Source organism: Nomascus leucogenys, chromosome 8 (assembly GCF_006542625.1).
Source record: "Nomascus leucogenys isolate Asia chromosome 8, Asia_NLE_v1, whole genome shotgun sequence".
In the NCBI taxonomy this organism is placed as follows: domain Eukaryota; kingdom Metazoa; phylum Chordata; class Mammalia; order Primates; family Hylobatidae; genus Nomascus; species Nomascus leucogenys.
In genome coordinates, this window is record NC_044388.1 from 69,144,311 (window position 1) to 69,161,757 (window position 17,447).

At 39.9% G+C, this 17,447-nt stretch overlaps 1 protein-coding gene across 2 annotated transcripts in view; it reads left to right on the forward strand.

The window, feature by feature from the left end:
* The window catches only part of CDKAL1 (CDK5 regulatory subunit associated protein 1 like 1), a 700,650-nt gene that overhangs the window by 187,665 nt on the left and 495,538 nt on the right, over positions 1-17,447 (forward strand). For both annotated transcript variants that reach the window (XM_030817372.1, XM_030817373.1), the window contains one exon: positions 14,699-14,795. In XM_030817372.1, the coding sequence (XP_030673232.1) occupies positions 14,699-14,795 (97 nt within the window). The remainder of the gene's footprint in view (positions 1-14,698; positions 14,796-17,447) is intronic.

Sequence of the window (17,447 nt, forward strand, 5' to 3'; positions counted from 1 at the left end):
TGTCCCAGATTCAATGCTTTTGTTAATATTAATGATACTATTGTCTGTTCTTTTTTTTTTTTTTTTTTTTTTGAGACAGAATCTCACTCTGTCACCCAGACTGGAGTGCAGTGGTACAATCATAGTTCACTGCAGCCTTGATTTCCCAGGCTCAAGTGATCCTCCCACTTCAGCCTCCCAAGTAGCTGACACTACAGGTGCGCACCCACCATGCCTGGCTAAATTTTTTATTATTTGTAGAGACTGGGTCTTCCAATGTTGTCCAAGCTGTATTATTGTCTATTCTTGTTCACTAGCATGAGCCACTCACCCAATATGGGTGACATTTTTTCTTTTTTCACTGAAATGAAAATTGGCAGACTTTTGCTGCTTCTTTATTACCCAATGTTAACTAATGTTTTCCAGTCTAGAATTTTAACTTAACTAATATTTAAAACTTGTATATTAAAATAAAACACTTGGCATACATAAGAGTTTATAGAGTATAAACTCTACATCTGAAGAATTAGGGATACTTTTGAAGGTGAGGAAATCACTTTGCATCATGCTACGAATTTGTTAAACTGTTTTTATTTTGTGACCAGCAGCCTTCTTTTCTTTAAAAAATAAATTTTATTGTATATGTGATCAGACACATATATAGTAAAAATATTATTATAGTGGAACAAATTAATATCATCATCTTACAATTACTCATTTTTCCCTGCCTGTGGCAAGAGCAGTTATAATCTACTCATTTAGCAAAAATTCTGAATATAATACAACATTATTAACCATAGTCCTTGTGTTATACATTGCATCTTTCAACTTGTTCATCCTGTTGTGTTTGCTACTTTGTATCCTTTGACCCACATCTCCCTATTTTCTCCCACTTCTGCCAGAATAACTGTTTTATCCTTTATATATTATATTTGCCAACCCCCCCCTTTTTAAAAAAGATTCCAGATTTAAGTGAGATGATGCAATATTTTTCTTTCTGTGTCTGGCTTGTTTTACATATAGCCTAATGTCCTTCGGGCCCATCCACGACAGGATCTTCTCCTTCTTAAAGACTGAATAATAGTCTGTTGTATGTATTCACCACATTTACTTTATCCATTTGTCTGTACCATAGACACTTAAGTTGTTTCCATCTCTTGGCTGTTGTGAATAATGCTGCAGTGAACATGGAAGTGCAGAGATCTTTTATGAAGTGGTGATTTCATCTTTTTGGGGTATATGCCCAGAAGGTAGATTGCTGGGTCATATGGTAGTTCTATTTTTAATTTCTGTGGGCACCTCCATACTGTTTTCCATAGTGGTTTTTACCAATCTACATTCCTTCCAACAGTGCACAAGGGATCTCTTTCCACCACGCTTTCATCAGTGCTTGTTATCTTTTGTCTTTTTGATAACAGCTATGTAGGATATTCTGAAAATATACTTAAAATATTCTTATTTTTCCTGGTCACTATTTCCTGACTTTTCTCCCCTAGGTTGCATGTATTGCTTTAGTAATAAACAAAAGCATTAATGAAAACTTCGTACTGAAAAAATTGGATCTGTTATAGAATTTACCATTTTGTTGTGGGTTTATTTTCTGGTATGGATTTATTTTACTATTTCACTTGTAATTTTAGTTTTTCTCAACTTAGGTAAGAAGACGAATGAGAAGGTGAGAGACAGCTAGTGCGTACTCATGCGATATGACATTTGAAGGGAAAAGGATTTGATAGAATCTTAGGCATTTGATAAAGAGTTATTTGGCACTTGCAGTAAACTAAGCACTGTTCTGGTTTTGTGCACACTGTGATGAATAAGAGAGTTTCTCAGCCTTGTGGGGAGTGGGGAGATAGGAACTAACTAAATATTTTCAAAATAAAAACAGGATTTCAGGTTTGATAGGCTTGATAATAAGCATGCAGGCATAAAGTAAAAAGGAGTGATGAGGTCAAATGGGGCCTATTTTATATACTATGGTGAGGGAAACCTTTTGAAAGAGGTGATATTTGAACAGAGACTTGAATGTTGTGACAGAGCAGAAGTTTGTGAAGAGCTGGGGAATGAGATTTTTTAAAATGATCATGCTGTTGGACAGAAAGTACAGCAAGAGATGACGTGGCTTGGATGAGTGTGGTGCCAATGGAGATGAGAAGGGCTTGGATTTGAATTCTGTTTTGAAGGTAGCCTTTGGAGGTAGACTGTGCAAATGAAAAGAAGAGAGCGATCAGGGGTAACTGCTTGTTTCATTTTGTTTTGGTTTGGTTGGGTCTGGGTTGAGTATTGGGCATATGTTGGTACCATTTATCTGAGATGAGAAAGAATAGAAGAGGAGTTTTTCTGTTTGTTTTTTGTGGGGTGGATGGGTGTGGGAATGAGAAATCAAGAAGAATTTGTTGATTTATACTTGATTTGAGGCATTTACTAGATACCTGAGTTGATATGTTATATGTATGAGGCTGGAGTTTGGCATATAAATTTGGGAATCATTGTACTATAGATGGTGTATAAATTCATGGGACTGCAGAAGATCACCCAGGGAATGTGGGTAGGCAGAGAAGAGAGAACCAAGGACTAAGAATGTGCTCAGCAGGTTGAGGAGCACTGATCAGTAGAGGTGGAAGAAGTCAGGGGAAGTGTTTTAGTGAAGCATGTTTCCAGAAGGCGGAGTGATCAGCTGTGTAAGTGTTGCTGAGAAATTGAGTTAGATGAAGACTGAAGATTGACTTACTGGATTTGTCAATAGGGAACTGGTGGTTGTTCTGATGAGCAGTTTCAGTGGAGAGGTGGACACACAAGACTGATTTGTGTGGGTTTTAAACAGAATGAGAGCCAAGGAAGTGAGATAGAGTACTTATTGCATTTTAGGGGAGGTTTGCTATAAAGGGAAGCAGAAATGGAGCTAGAGCTGGGCAGGGGTTGGAAGGATGTAGAATCAAGGGAGAGTTTTTATTTTGTATTTTTAATACAAAATACATGCATATATTTATGCTATTGAGTCTGATCCATTATAGAGGAAAAAAGCTTTGTAGAAGGGAAAAGGATAATTGACAGAACCAAAGTATGACAGAAAGGCTAGGATCTAGCACACAAGCAGAAGCATCAGGCTTACTGGGGAGGGAGGACAGCTGATCTGTTGTAACAGGTGGGAAAACTAATATGTTGATACAGAACAGGTAGTTTGATAGATATGATGGTGTAAAGAAACAAGGCCAGGCGCGGTGGCTCACGCTTGTAATCCCAGCACTTTGGGAGGCCGAGGCGGGCGGATCACAAGGTCAGGAGATCGAGACCACGGTGAAACCCCTTCTCTACTAAAAATACAAAAAAAAAAAATTAGCCGGGCGTGGTGGCGGGCGCCTGTAGTCCCAGCTACTCAGAGAGGCTGAGGCAGGAGAATGGCGTGAAGCCGGGAGGTGGAGCTTACAGTGAGCCGAGATCACGCCACTGCACTCCAGCCTGGGGACAGAGCGAGACTCCATCTCAGGAAAAAAACAAAACAAAAAGAAACAGCAGTTCCTTCTTCTTGTTTCTGTTTTCTCAGTGAAGTCAGAAGGCAGGTAATTGGCTGAGACCCTTAATGGGGAAGGCCTTATTAGAGCAATATAAAATATTTTATTTAAAAAATACTGCTTTAGAAATGTATTCTTCACTTAGCTGTTGCTTTTTGGTTGTTATTGTGGTTAGCAATATATGTCTGAATATGTTTAAGCAGGTAGAGTTGAGTTTCCCTGGGCCACATAGGGCATAAATCAGGAGCTCTCACCACCTTTTTTGTATATGGGGAATTTGAAATCTAGAAACCTTGAGTTTTTTTGCCTTCTCCCTCTTCTGGTTCTCTGATTTTTCATCAGGCACAGTAGAGAAGGAGAAAGGATGGTTTCGTTTAGTTCAGTGTGCTCATTCAGCTGTTTTGCAGCCTCCAGGTCTTGAGAGTTGTTGAGCATAATCCCTTGCACAGTGAACTGTCGCAGGCTTGTGAAATCCTAGTGGCCTGCCACTCTAACACAGATGACTGAGTTGAGATGTTCTTTTTGTTCAGGTTTTAAAGTGAAGTGCCACCCTTCAGCAGGTAGAGATTATATACATCATTCTGTTCTCTTTGAGGACTCTAAGTGTCCCTCTTAGCTGTAAGTAGAAGAGACCAACGTTAATTCATCTTTCAATCTTGTATTCCATTTTCCAGTTCATTTCCCTGAACCACATTTTCCTCATTTGTGGAGTAATACTTCCCCACTCATGGGTTCTTCATCTGGCAGCTTATGATGCATGTGAAAATGGTTCTGGAAAAGCCTAAACAGTATAAAAAGAGAAATCCTATTGTCATGGTGATAATTTTGTTATTTTCTAGAAGACATTGACAGTTCCCTAGGACCACCCCTCAAACTCTTGTTTTTCATCTTACAGAGGCATCCATTTCTTGTTTTATTTCTTCTGTTAGGGGCTTAGTGTAGTGACTTGAGTATTGTTTAGGGTTTTGATATATGGGGTTCAAATTTGCCTACTACAAACTGGGGGTGAAAGAAAAGAAGCTGAATATATTGCCTGTTTTCAAATAGTTTATTATTATTCTAATTTTTTAAAACCACAAGCTTCCCTCTTACCACATTTTTACAAATGGATATATGAAAGCTGGTAGAAAAAGCTTGAATTGAAGATGATAAAATGAACTTTGTTCTTATGTTTTTCTTCGCTAATTTTCAAATCTGCTAGAGATTAGCATCTTCTATTAGCAAGGTGTAAAAATTGAATGCAGATTGCAGCTTTTGGGAGAATGTTCAAAAATTTTTTTACTTTTTTTATAATTAAAAAAACTTCTTACTATTTGGAAAAGAAAAAATGTCTAATGACATCATCTACTACTGTGGTATTTCTTCTTAATCCTACCTCTGGGGGCAAATATTTCCCATCACAATAACAGATTTTTAGTCCTGGAAGAAACCTTAGGGTTCATCTTTTTAAACCATTTTCATGTAACATGTGAGAAAATGAAGACTCAGAGAAGAAGGAGATTTGTCTTTCTGTCAGTTCATGGCAGAGTCTGGATTCAAGTTGAGGTCTCTGGACAGTCAATGTGTTGGGTTTTCCTTCCTGAACCATCCTGCCTTTTAAAGTTTACAGTTGTGTTCTCAGAAAGAGAACAGTGAAGTTACCCAGCCACAGTAGAGGAGGAGGATGGGCAGATGAGTTCTGTGTACCCGTAGTGCATTTAATTTGCCTCAGTCTTCTCAATGGTTTTAACTCATTACCACAAAATATAGAAAACAAACAGGTTCTTCTGAGCTGTGCTCTCTTTGAAAGCTCTTTAATAATAATTCTGAATTATTTGGTCTTTTTAGTGTCATCCTAGTTACTTCTGATAAGGATGGTCAGAGGACCAAATACAGTTTTGTTTCTACTAATACAAGTATACATAGGAATTCTTCCAGCTAACTGTGACATCGTATTTCTATGTCATGGGTTAAAACCACTTTCATGTGGGTTCTGAGATACATAGGAAGGTTGAAAAGACTTTAGAGACAGCTAACATGGTTTTATTTCTCTTCTCCTTTTTGAGGGCTGGGAAATCTCAGGTTATTTAATTTTGGAGTATTTTTAGTTGAAATATTTTATGTTTAACCTCTATTGTAAAATACAATAAAAAATTTAAAAACCACACAGAAATATATAGTTTAGCGAATTAAGTAAGACACCCTGTAGCTCTTACCACTAGCTCAAGAAATGAAACATTGCCAGCCATTCTGGAAAACCCTTTTATGTTCCCCATGAAAATCACAGATCTCCCTCTACCTCAACAAGTAACCACTCTCCTGACTTTTATAATGCCCACTTCTTTATGTTTCCTTATGGCTTTTCCCCCTGCTTGTGCTTAGATAATAAAGTTAAATCTTGCTCATTTTAAAAAGCCTGGTATGTATTTTAAATCTTTCTTAATCTACAGGCTCCCCTCCATTTCTTTCTATTCCTTACAATTTGCCTGTTGAAGAACCTGGTCCTTTTGACCTGTAGCCCTTCCGTAGTCTGGATTTTGGTGATTGCATATTCAAAGGTGACAAGATCATGGTTCTCTGAGGATTGGCTTCCTCATGGGATTGGCTTCCTTATGGCGTAGGGAAGTTACTGGTCTTCTTGATGTGGTTTTGGGCCCTGTGGTGGCTTTAAGTCATTTGGTGGCACCGTTCTGCTTTCCTGGTTGCAATGCTAATGGATACAGGCCCATATATAGGCATTTTTGTTTGTCTACCTTTTCGTTTAAAAAAAAATTTGTACAAATTTGTGGGGTACATGAGAAATTTAGTTACATGTGTGTAATGCATAATAAACAAGTCAGAGTGTTTAGGGTGTCCACCACCCACGTACAGCACATGTTTGTTAACTGTAGTCATCCTACTCTGCTATCAAATATTGAATTTATTCCTTCTAACTCTGTGTTCACACACTTTAACCCACCTTTCTTCATCGTTCCTTCTCCCCACTCACCCTTCCCAGCCTCCGTTATCTGTGTTTCTTTACTCTCTACTTTTTTTTTGTAGCCCAGGCTAGAGTGCAGTGGTGTGATCTCGGCTCATGGCAACCTCCACCTCCTGGGCTCAAGCAATTCTGCCTCAGCCTCCCTATGATTACAGGCATATGCCACCAGGCCTGGCTAATTTTTGTATTTTTAGTAGAGACAGGGTTTCACCATGTTGGCCAGGCTGGTCTTGAACTCCTGACCTCAAGTGATCTGCCCACCTCTGCCTTCCAAAGTGCTAGATTTCAGGCGTGAGCCACCACACTGGCCTCTATTCTCTACTTCTGTGTGATCACGTTTTTTAGCTCCCACATGTAAGTGAGGATATATGATATTTTCTTTTTGTGCCTGCCTTATTTCACTTGAGATAATGCCCTCCAGTTCCATCCATATTGCTGCAAATGACATTATTTCTTTTTTTTCCTTTTTATTTATTTATTTTTATTATACTTTAAGTTCTAGGGTACATGTGCACAACGTGCAGGTTTGTTACATATGTATACATGTGCCATGTTGGTATGCTGCACCCGTTAACTGGTCATTTACATTGGGTATATCTCCTAATGCTATCCCATCCCCCTCCCCCTACCCCACAACAGGCTCCGGTGTGTGATGTTCCCCACCCTGTGTCCAAGTGTTCTCATTATTCAATTCCCACCTATGAGTGAGAACATGTGGTGTTTGGTTTTCTGTCCTTGTGATAGTTTGCTCAGAATGATGGTTTCCAGCTTCATCCATGTCCCTACAAAGGACATGAACTCATCCTTTTTTATGGCTGCATAGTATTCCATGGTGTATATGTGCCACATTTTCTTAATCCACTCTATCATTGATGGACATTTGGGTTGGTTCCAAGGCAAATGACATTATTTCATTCTTTTTATGGCCAAATAGTATTCCGTTAGGTACATATACCACATTTTCTTTATCTGTTGATGGACACTTAGGTTGATTCTATATCTTTGCTGTTGTAATTAGTGCTACAATAAATATGTAAGTGCAGGTGGCCCTTTAATATATTGATTTCTTTTCCTTTGGGTAGATACCCAGTAGTGGGATTGCTGGACAAATGGTAATCTTATTTTTAGTTTTTTGAACAATCTCTATACTATTTTCCATAGTGTCTGTACTAGTTTACATTCCCACCAACAGTGCATAAGCATTCCTTCTTTTCTGCACTCTGACCAACTACCAACTTCTGTGTTTTTTTTTTTTTTTTTTTTTTTTTTTTTGAGACAGAGTCTCACTCTGTTGCCCCGGCTGCAGTGCAGTGGCATGGTATCAGCTCACTGCAACCTCTGCGTCCTGGGTTCAAACAATTATCCTGCCTCAGCTTCCCAAGTAGCTGGCACTACAGGCATGTGCCATCACACCTGGCTAATTTTGGTATTTTTAGTAGAGACGTGATTTCACTATTTTGGCCAGGTTGTTTTCAAACTCCTGACCTCATGATCCTCCTCCCTTGGCCTCCCAAAGTGCTGGGATTACAGGTGTGAGCCACCACGCCTGGCCAAATTTTGTTATTTTATGTAGAACTACTTTTATATTGAGAGCCATACTTGTGGCCTCAACTTACTTGCAGGTTACTCTGGAAGCCAACTCCTGTGCAGGCAGAGGACTCAAATTATAATTTTTCCATCTTTAATTATGAAGGCCAGCTTTCATTTGCCATGAAAACAACACAGATAACTTGGGACCATAATACGTTCTGAAATAGCTCAAGATGAGTATGTTAAAAATGAGGGTTTTTTTTTTTTTCCCCTGAACATACCCTCAAGATTTTATTGTCTTCATAATAAAAGATGATGCTTAGAACTAGTTAATTTGGCTCTTTCTCTTCTTTTCTCCTCCCAGTTCAAAATGCTTGCATCTCTTAATAGCCAGCATTCTCTTAGATTTGCAATTGGGCTCAAAGCACTGAAGCCTCATCACAATCTTCTTTTTGGCAGTAGCCTTTTTCCAGAATTCCAGAAAATGGGTTTAGTATGCCCACCATAGCCATTTTGCTTCCTATCATAATGCTGCTTACCCTGAGCATACATAGAATCCTTATAGTAGAGGCAGGAGGCAGAGAAATTCTAGACAGACAGGGGCCGGTCCCTGGTGAATCCTCACCATCAAAAACAAAAACAAAAAAACAGCCTGAAACCCGCAGCCCAAAGTGAGAGCTTCTATTCCTGTTTGCCCATTCTCTTCTGGTTGGTTCTTTCTGATTAATGCCTTTTACCAGTTGAATGTCGCCTTTCCCAAAACTACCTATGGCCTGCCCTGCTCCCATCCTGTGCCTATAAAGACCCCAGACTCGGGAGAGAGAGAGAGAGACAGACAGACAGCCAGACATCCAGCCTGACTTCGGGATAGAGACAACCTGATTTTGGGGAAGATGACCTGCACTTCCCATCCCCTCTCCACCTCCCATTTCTGCTGAGAGCTGTTTTCATTGCTCAGTAAAATTCTCCGTCTTCACCATCCTTCAACTATCCATGTGACCTCATTCTTCTTGGATGCTGGACAAGAGCTTGGGACCCATCAACTGCGGGTACCCAGAAAGGCTGCCACACCAGCTCTTTGCCCCTTCCAGTGGAGGGCAGCTGCCCCATGTGATGAGGCAAGGGGCCAACTGAACTGTTAACCCACCACTGTCCGTGGACAGTGGAACTAAAGGAGCACTGTATCATCCACTCTGGGACTTCGGGGTCATGGGCATCCTCACCTGGGTGTAGCTGTGTTCCCCTTGAGGTGACATGCCTGGTCTGGCCATGGGCCCTGCACGGAGCTTGCTCCTGCATCGGCGTCTGGAGCAACTGGCCAGGTCCTGCACTTGCTTGCTCATGTGTTCCCTCCACAAGGGGTTGAGTGTGGCAGGCTGAGTAGAGGGGCACCCCTGCTGGGAGTCCGGCGAAGGGGCCAAGAAAAATCCTGCATCACTTGCTCTTCCTGCACTGTGTCATTTTGTAGGGTTGGTGCTTGCCACACTTGTTACAGAAAGTTTGATGGTTTTTAGGAATGTTTACCATGTTTATAGGAGTGCTATTGGAACAGAAAGAAAAATGAGTTTTTTTAAGTGTCCTAAAATACTGTTAGTCTCTGCCTTTTGCCCCTTTAGTGGAACTTTTTGATTATGCAGAATTACAACTTGCTGAAGCCCAGTTGAGGTAACTTCCAAGGAAGTTCATTTCTTCTTTTGCCTCTGTTCAGAGGGTGGGGAATTTTATAACTATGTAAATTTGCTAAGGGGACACCATTCCAGATTTTTATCTTTCCCAGGACTCAAGTAGCTCTTGCTTTGCCACTTTTTTTGCTGTTGTTTTTGAGACAGGGTCTTACTCTGTCGCTCAGGCTGGAGTGCAGTGGTATGATCTTGGCTCAGTGTAACCTCTGCCTACTGGGTTCAAGTGATTTTCCCACCTCAGCCTCCCTAGTAGCTGAGAGTACAAGCATGCACCACCACGCCTGGCTAATTTTTTTTTGTATTTTTTGGTAGAGATGGTGTTTCACCATGTTGGCCAGGCTGGTCTCAAACTCCTGACCTCAAGTGATCTGCCCGCCTTGGCCTCCCAAAGTGCTGGGATTACAGGCATGAGCCACCACCTCCAGCCACTTTTGTATTATTTTGAATAACAAAGGGCATTTTTGTTACTCCCTGCAAGGGAGTAGCTTTTACATTAATACTTTTTCTTTTTGAAAAGTGACTTTGATAAAGATGTAAAAAAACTTTGTAAAATTTTGTTTGATAACCTTTTATGAGTTTAAAACAAATTTTAATTCCGATTATATGGCCAACTCTAAATTTGAGACCAGGTACAGTGGTTTACATCTGTAATCCCAGCACTTGGGGAGGCCAAGGGGGGCAGATGGCTTGAGCTTAGGAGATCCAGAGCAGCGTAGGCAACATGGTGAAGCCCGTCTCTACTTAAAAAAGAAAAAAAAAGGCTGAGAGTGGAGGTGCGTGCCTATAGTCCTAGCTACTCCGGAGGCTGAGCCTGGGGGGCGCGGAGGTTGCAGTGAGCCAAGATCATGAACCTGCATTCCAGCCTGTCTGACACAGTGAGACCCTGCCTCAAACCAACAAATGAACAAACAAATTCATTTGGCTGTGTCTTCCACCTGAAACCAGATACGGGTCTCATAGTACTACAGCTCACATAGCATTCAGGTAGATGGAGCTAGAAATAAGCCCAAGTATGCATTTTCCTTCAGGGCTTTTTAACACTAAGCTAGAAAATATAAGTATCTCATAAACCTTATCCCTTTAATTAAATTTTTAGTAGGAACCAGAATTGTAAATTTCTTCCTTCACTACCCCAAAATATAGATGCATGTCCTCATTTAATTTTAGTCATTCTTGGTGAATGTGATAATTAGGGTAAAGTGCAATGAGATTTGCAAATTGGATGGTGAATTCAGTAAATGTAACAGCTGATCAGGGCTTTTTTTCTCAGTGTCACTTTATTAAGGTCTTCTGATATACTGATATATTCCTGAGTTTCCTCCCCACCCCCGCCTTTTTCTTTTCTCTCTTTCTGCCCTTGTTGAAAGATACTAACTTCTACAGTGTTGCGGTGAGTAGAGTATCAGGATATTGATCTTAGGGGAGGTGAACTAATGATAGATTTGTTTTTTCATTTTATGAGATGCTATTCTTCATAATAGGAATATAGAATATATGCCATATACTTGAGGTTACTTTTGTTAATCCCTCTAAGAATGGAGCACTTTACTTTACCTTGCTTAACAAGAAGGAAATAATTGATTCAGATGCTGCATGCTGTGCAAGGTGAGTTTTGAATGCAGTGAGGTGTATATGCAGTGGTCTGACTTCCGTAAGCCTCACTCATCTGACTTTCCTTTGGTTCTTAAAGTTACACTGAAGACTAGCTGGGCATGGTGGCTCATGCCTGTAATCCCAGCACTTTGGGAGGCCGAGGCGGGCGGATCATGAGGTCAGGAGATGGAGACCATCCTGGCTAACACAGTGAAACCCCGTCTCTACTAAAAATACAAAAAAAAATTAGCCGGGCATGGTGGCGGGTGCCTGTAGTCCCAGCTACTCGGGAGGCTGAGGCAGGAGAATGGCGTGAACCCAGGAGGCGGAGCTTGCAGTGAGCCAAGATAGCGCCATTGCACTCCAGCCTGGGCCACAGAGCGAGACTCCGCCTCAAAAAAAAAAAAAAAAAATTCCTCCACATGCATTCTGGTTCTCTGATCCTTTTGCCTAGGGTATTAAATTAATTTCCTCACCTCCTGGCTTCTTTTCCCCTTCTATTTAGGGTAAGTAGAAGGGGAATGTCAATGTCAAATGTATTGACATTTTACACTATGTCACCAGTATTATGTTCTCAAAGTTCCACTCTGCCACCAAAACTTAAGAGATTTCCATATTGCCCACAAAATTAGAGACTCTCGAGCCTCTTAAGATTCTTTCTACAATATAAGCCCTCTCATTCTCCCATATACAGAAATTATTTCTATTAATATAATGAAATACTTTCCTCCTCCTTGTCTTTGTTCGTGCTCTAACAACTGCCCTGAGCTTTCTCTGCCTCCATCTCCATTTTTCCTACTCCTGTCTTGCCAATAAAATCCTCCTAGATTTCTTCATGAAGCTTTTTCCTGTGTTTTCCTTTCTGCATATTCTTTTTCCCTTCGTGGTATGTTAGCTATCCATCTCTCTGTCACCAAGGACACCTTACTCAAGGCTGTGTTTTTATATTCTTTTATATTTCAAATATTATAAACCATAAGCTTGTTGAGTGCAAGGCATTTGTCTTCATTACCGTGTTCTCTTAAACGCTCAGCACAATAATGTCTTAGATATGCTTAATAAGTAATTGAATAGCATTTTAGGAAGCAGGCTTTTTAAATTTGGATTTAATTATTAGTCATCTCAGCGTCTCTCTTGGATGTTTGGCAGCGATTCTAGGTATTACAATGAAAGTTCTTGAAGAAACTTGATGTTAACGTCTTTGTATACATAGCTAATGAAAATGGAAAGATTTTTTTTGCTTGATAAGGTATTCCACATTTAATACAAGAAAAGTATTTATATGCAATGATGTGCTTGGTACTGATAAAGAGTAAAACCAGGTGGCAGAGCCAGGCAATAATTCTCTTGGATGTGTTATGCAATCTACCAAAGTCAGATTTGTTTTTATTTCGTTAACAAGCTTTTTCAAGATTCCAAGAAGAAAAATTATATCAAAGTGTTCTAAGAAGCTATTGAAATGAAATGCAGGTGCTGTTAAAATAGTATTTTGTACTCTGTCTATTCATTTATTTAATCATTCTCTCTGTACTTCCCAGAAAATTTTGATGTGGCCGTTTATCACAAAGAGCCCAATTTTTTGTTGGCATCTAGTTCTGAATTTGTACTCTTGAAAAAGTTGACAAAGACAAAGAAGTGTGCCAGGTTTAGAGACCTTTCACTTTATAGTAGTATAGTTTAATGTCACACCTACAGAAACTGAGCTGCTAATACCCTTACCTTTCTCAGTTGGTTTCAGAAACCTAGAGGTTGCTTGTAGTGGTGGGAGGAGGGACCCAATTTGGTACATTATACGCAGTGCCCAAAGACTCAGCAATAAAAGTAAACAAAGCATCAAAACACACTCCAAAACCCATACACATGCAAAAGAATTAAAGACTTGAAAATTTAATTTTAAGATGGGCAAAGGATTTGAGTAGTTTGTAGGAGAGGATATAAGTTCTGCTTTGTTCACTACTGTCTTCTAGCACGAAGTAAATGTTTGCTATATATATGCATACCCGAATGAATAATGTCACATCAAAACATACTGCTAGCACCCTCTTGAGTAAAGAAATGCTTAAAAAATAGCCGTATATGTATACTTTTGAGCCAGCATTTCTACTTCTTAGTTGTTTTTTTTTTTTTTTGAAACACGGTCTTGCTCTGTTGCCCAGGCTAGAGTACAGTGGCGCCATCATCATCAGTGGTGCTCACCGCAACCTTGAACTCCTGGGGCTTCAGTGCTCCTCCTGGCTCAGCCTCCAGAGTAGCTGGGACTACAGACATGCCCCACCATGCCTGGCTAATTTGTTTATTTTTAGTAGAGACAAAGTCTCACAGTGTTGCCCAGGCTGGTTTCAAACTCCTGGGCTCAAGTGATCCTCCCTCCTTGGCCTCCCAAAGTGTTGGGATTACAGGTGTGAACCACTGCACCCAATTACTTAGAATTTATACTAAGGAAATAGTTACATGACAGAGTGGGGATTTCACATCTAGGTTTCTGTAATCCAGAAATACTTTCTCAAATATTCAGATATGTTTGTATGTACAAAGCACCAGCTTGTTTTCCCATATATGCTTGCATATGTGAGGGATAGTCTTGTGTCTGGACATAAGCATATGCAGTCAACTGTAGCATGTCTCTAGGGAGCAGGACTGAGGAGACGGGGAATTACTAGCACGTAGGGTATTATACCTTTTATTTACTCTTCTCCGTTTCAAATTTTTTAAAGTATATTTTATTTTTATATTGGTCAAAAGACTAGGAAATAGTCTATTAAGTTTTAGGCATATTTTCATTAACATTTAAAATAAGTAACCTGCTTGGAGAGTTAGCTTGCCTATCTGGAAAATGTAGTTTTCAAGAATGATTCATATCCTTGGGAATAAAGTAAAAAATATGAATTTTTTGGCCGGGCGCAGTGGCTCACGCTTGTAATCCCAGCACTTTGGGTGGCCGAGGCGGGCGGATCACAAGGTCAGGAGATCGAGACCACGGTGAAACCCTGTCTCTACTAAAAATACAAAAAATTAGCCAGGCGTGGTGGCGGGTGCCTGTAGTCCCAGCTACTCGGAGAGGCTGAGGCAGGAGAATGGCGTGAACCCGGGAGGCGGAGCTTGCAGTGAGCCGAGATTGCGCCACTGCACTCCAGCCTGGGCGACAGAGCGAGACTCCATCTCAAAAAAAAAAAAAAAAAAAAAAATTGAATTTTTTTGTTTTATAATGAGACAGTAATGAATGGCATTATCAGATTGGACTGTTGTTGTGTTCTTTAATGCTACGATAAATAGACATATTGTACAGAAGTTTTATTATGTGTTCTTTAACCAGTTGTAAGAAAATCCTGTTTCATGTGAGATAGGCCTATTATTATTTGGAGAACTAATATGCACTAGCAACAGTTTCCAAGAGTATACCCATGAGCCAAGGAATTCACATTGTTTTCTCTTCAATCTTTTAGAAAAGCTCAAGAGGAGAACAAGAAAATCGTACTGGCTGGATGCGTTCCTCAAGCCCAGCCTCGCCAGGACTACCTTAAGGGACTGAGTATCATTGGGGTAAGCTTGTACCTGATGCAAAGAGAAAATCTTATACTGTTAACGCCTGTAATAGCTCCACATTTTATTTTCTATTTGTAGGTTATTTATAAGCTATGTTACACTTATGGCTGTCCTAAACATATTTTCCTTATTGTCCCTGAAACTGTCATTTCTGTGTAACTTTTTCACCTTAGCGCAAAAACATGCGTTAGTTTCTCTCATTATGAAAGAGCAACACAATAAAAAGCCACAGTGTGGAATTCACATCCCTTAATAAGTCGGTCTTTGGCTGTCTATTACCATCGCTTTCCAAGTCATTACAGTTTTTCCACCTCACTCTGCTACTTGCTTTTCACCCCCTAGTATATCAATGCCTTTTTTCAAATGCCCCACCTCCCTTATACCTACCACCACAAGTCTCAGCTTCAACATGACAACATTCTGTAAAGCCTTCTCTGCCTACTCTGTGTAGTCCTTCATAATTCTTTTCTCTGGTTTCTCTTTGCTTACTGTGTAGTTACCTGTCATACAATTCTTTCAATAAAGCCCACCTGTCTATTTAAATTGTTAGCCTCATGAGAATAGTTTTTCAATCTTTTTTTAAAAACTCTCGGCTGGGCGCGGTGGCTCACGCTTGTAATCCCAGCACTTTGGGAGGCTGAGGCGGGCGAATCACGAGGTCAGGAGATCGAGACCATGGTGAAACCCCGTCTCTACTAAAAATATACAAAAAATTAGCTGGGCGTGGTGGCATGCGCCTGTAGTCCCAGCTACTCGGAGAGGCTGAGGCAGGAGAATGGCGTAAACCCGGGAGGTGGAGCTTACAGTGAGCCGAGATTGCGCCACTGCACTCCAGCCTGGGCGACAGAGCGAGACTCCGTCTCAAAAAAAAAAAAAAAAAAAAAAAAAAAAAAACTCACCATGTTTCTGTAGCCTTTCCTGTGATACCTGGCACATAGTAGGCACTCAATAAATGTTTGTTGATTGCCTGAAAAAAATCTTCCCATTGTATTTCTGTTGTTAGCATACTTTTTTTTGGGGAGGGGGTGGGGCAGTCAGCTCTGTGAAGTAAGGAGACTACTGTCTATTCTCTCTCTCTTGTTCTTTGTAGTCAATTACTCTTTGCAAAATGCCCTGAAGTAGCTGATATTCAGTCAATATTGGTTGATCAAATGATGGTGCTTCTTCGTTGCCAACATTCTACTGAAGCTGTAGGTGATAAGCTCAGCCATGTTGTTTGTTTAAAAAGGCTACATTAATTTAAAAAAATGTGTAAAAACATCATATGCTCATAGAAGAAGTTTACATGATTAATTGGCATCTGCTTTGAACTTTATGATAGGTTTTTCCTTATTTGATATACTACTGACAGGTTCTTGTATCATGTTCTCAGTGTAATGAACTTGTTTTCTGCTGTGAAGTCCTTACCCCACTAGCAAATTTAATAATCTTTGAACAAACATTCTCACTTTCAACAAACAGAACCTGAATGTTTGGTAACTTTAGTTTGTTTTCACCATTTATCTGTTTACATTTTGATTTCTCTTGGTTTAAGGAATGAAATGAATATGGGACTCGCGAGTTATCTTTTCATGTCAGACTAACTTTCTCTATAAACATAATCCTGCTATGGTAGGGAAATAGGAAACTAGTTGGAAGTCTTTTTTAGAGATGGAATGTGGTAAAAGCTTGGAGTTCATCTTAGATTTCATCTCAAGGAATTAATTTAGAGAATAGCAGAATTTCTCTAGTATGGCAAAAGGCTCTTCTCTGCATACATTATGGAAACATTTTTTGAAACTCCATTGTGTGCAGGGAAAAGCGTATGTTAGGACGTACAGGAGATTCTCCAGATACAGCGTAAGGGAAGACACTCAGTGCTATTAATGTGAGTTTATTTGCCAATGTCACAGCTTTGTGTCGGTCCAATTTTCAGGGCCGACACAAAGCTGTGACACTGGCAGATAAACATTTTTTTTTTCTATTTAATTCCGCACCTTTGTTGTTCTGTGGTTAACATTCATTTTCTTTAAACTTCTATTTTAAGTTCAGGGGTACATGCACATGTTTGTTATACAGGTTAAACATGTGTCTGTTATACAGGTTATTTTATCACCTAGGTACTAAGCCTTTTACTCATTAGTTATTTTTCCTGATTCTCTCCTTCTTCCCACTCACTACCCTCCAATAGGCCCTGGTGTGATGTTACCCCTGATGTGTCCATGTATTCTCATCATGTAGCTCCCACTTAAAAGTGAGAACGTATGGTATTCGGTTTTCTGCTCCTGCATTAGTTTGCTAAGGATAATGGCCTCCAGCTCCATCCATAGTCCTACAAAAGACATGCTCTTGTTTTTTGTTTTTTTAATGGCTGCATAGTATTCCATAGTGTATATGTACCACATTTTCTTTATCCAATATGTCATTGCAGGTTGATTCCATGTCTTTGCTATTGTGAATAGTGCTGCAGTGAACATTCACATGCATGTGTTTTTATGGTAGAATGATTTATAATTACTCTGAGTATATACCCAGTAATTAGATTGCTGGGTCAAATGGTAGTTTTGCTTTTAGCTCTCTGAGGAGTTGCCACACTGCTTTCCATAATGGTTGAACTAATTTACACTCCCACCAACAATGTGTAAGTATTCCCTTTTCTCCACAGTCTTG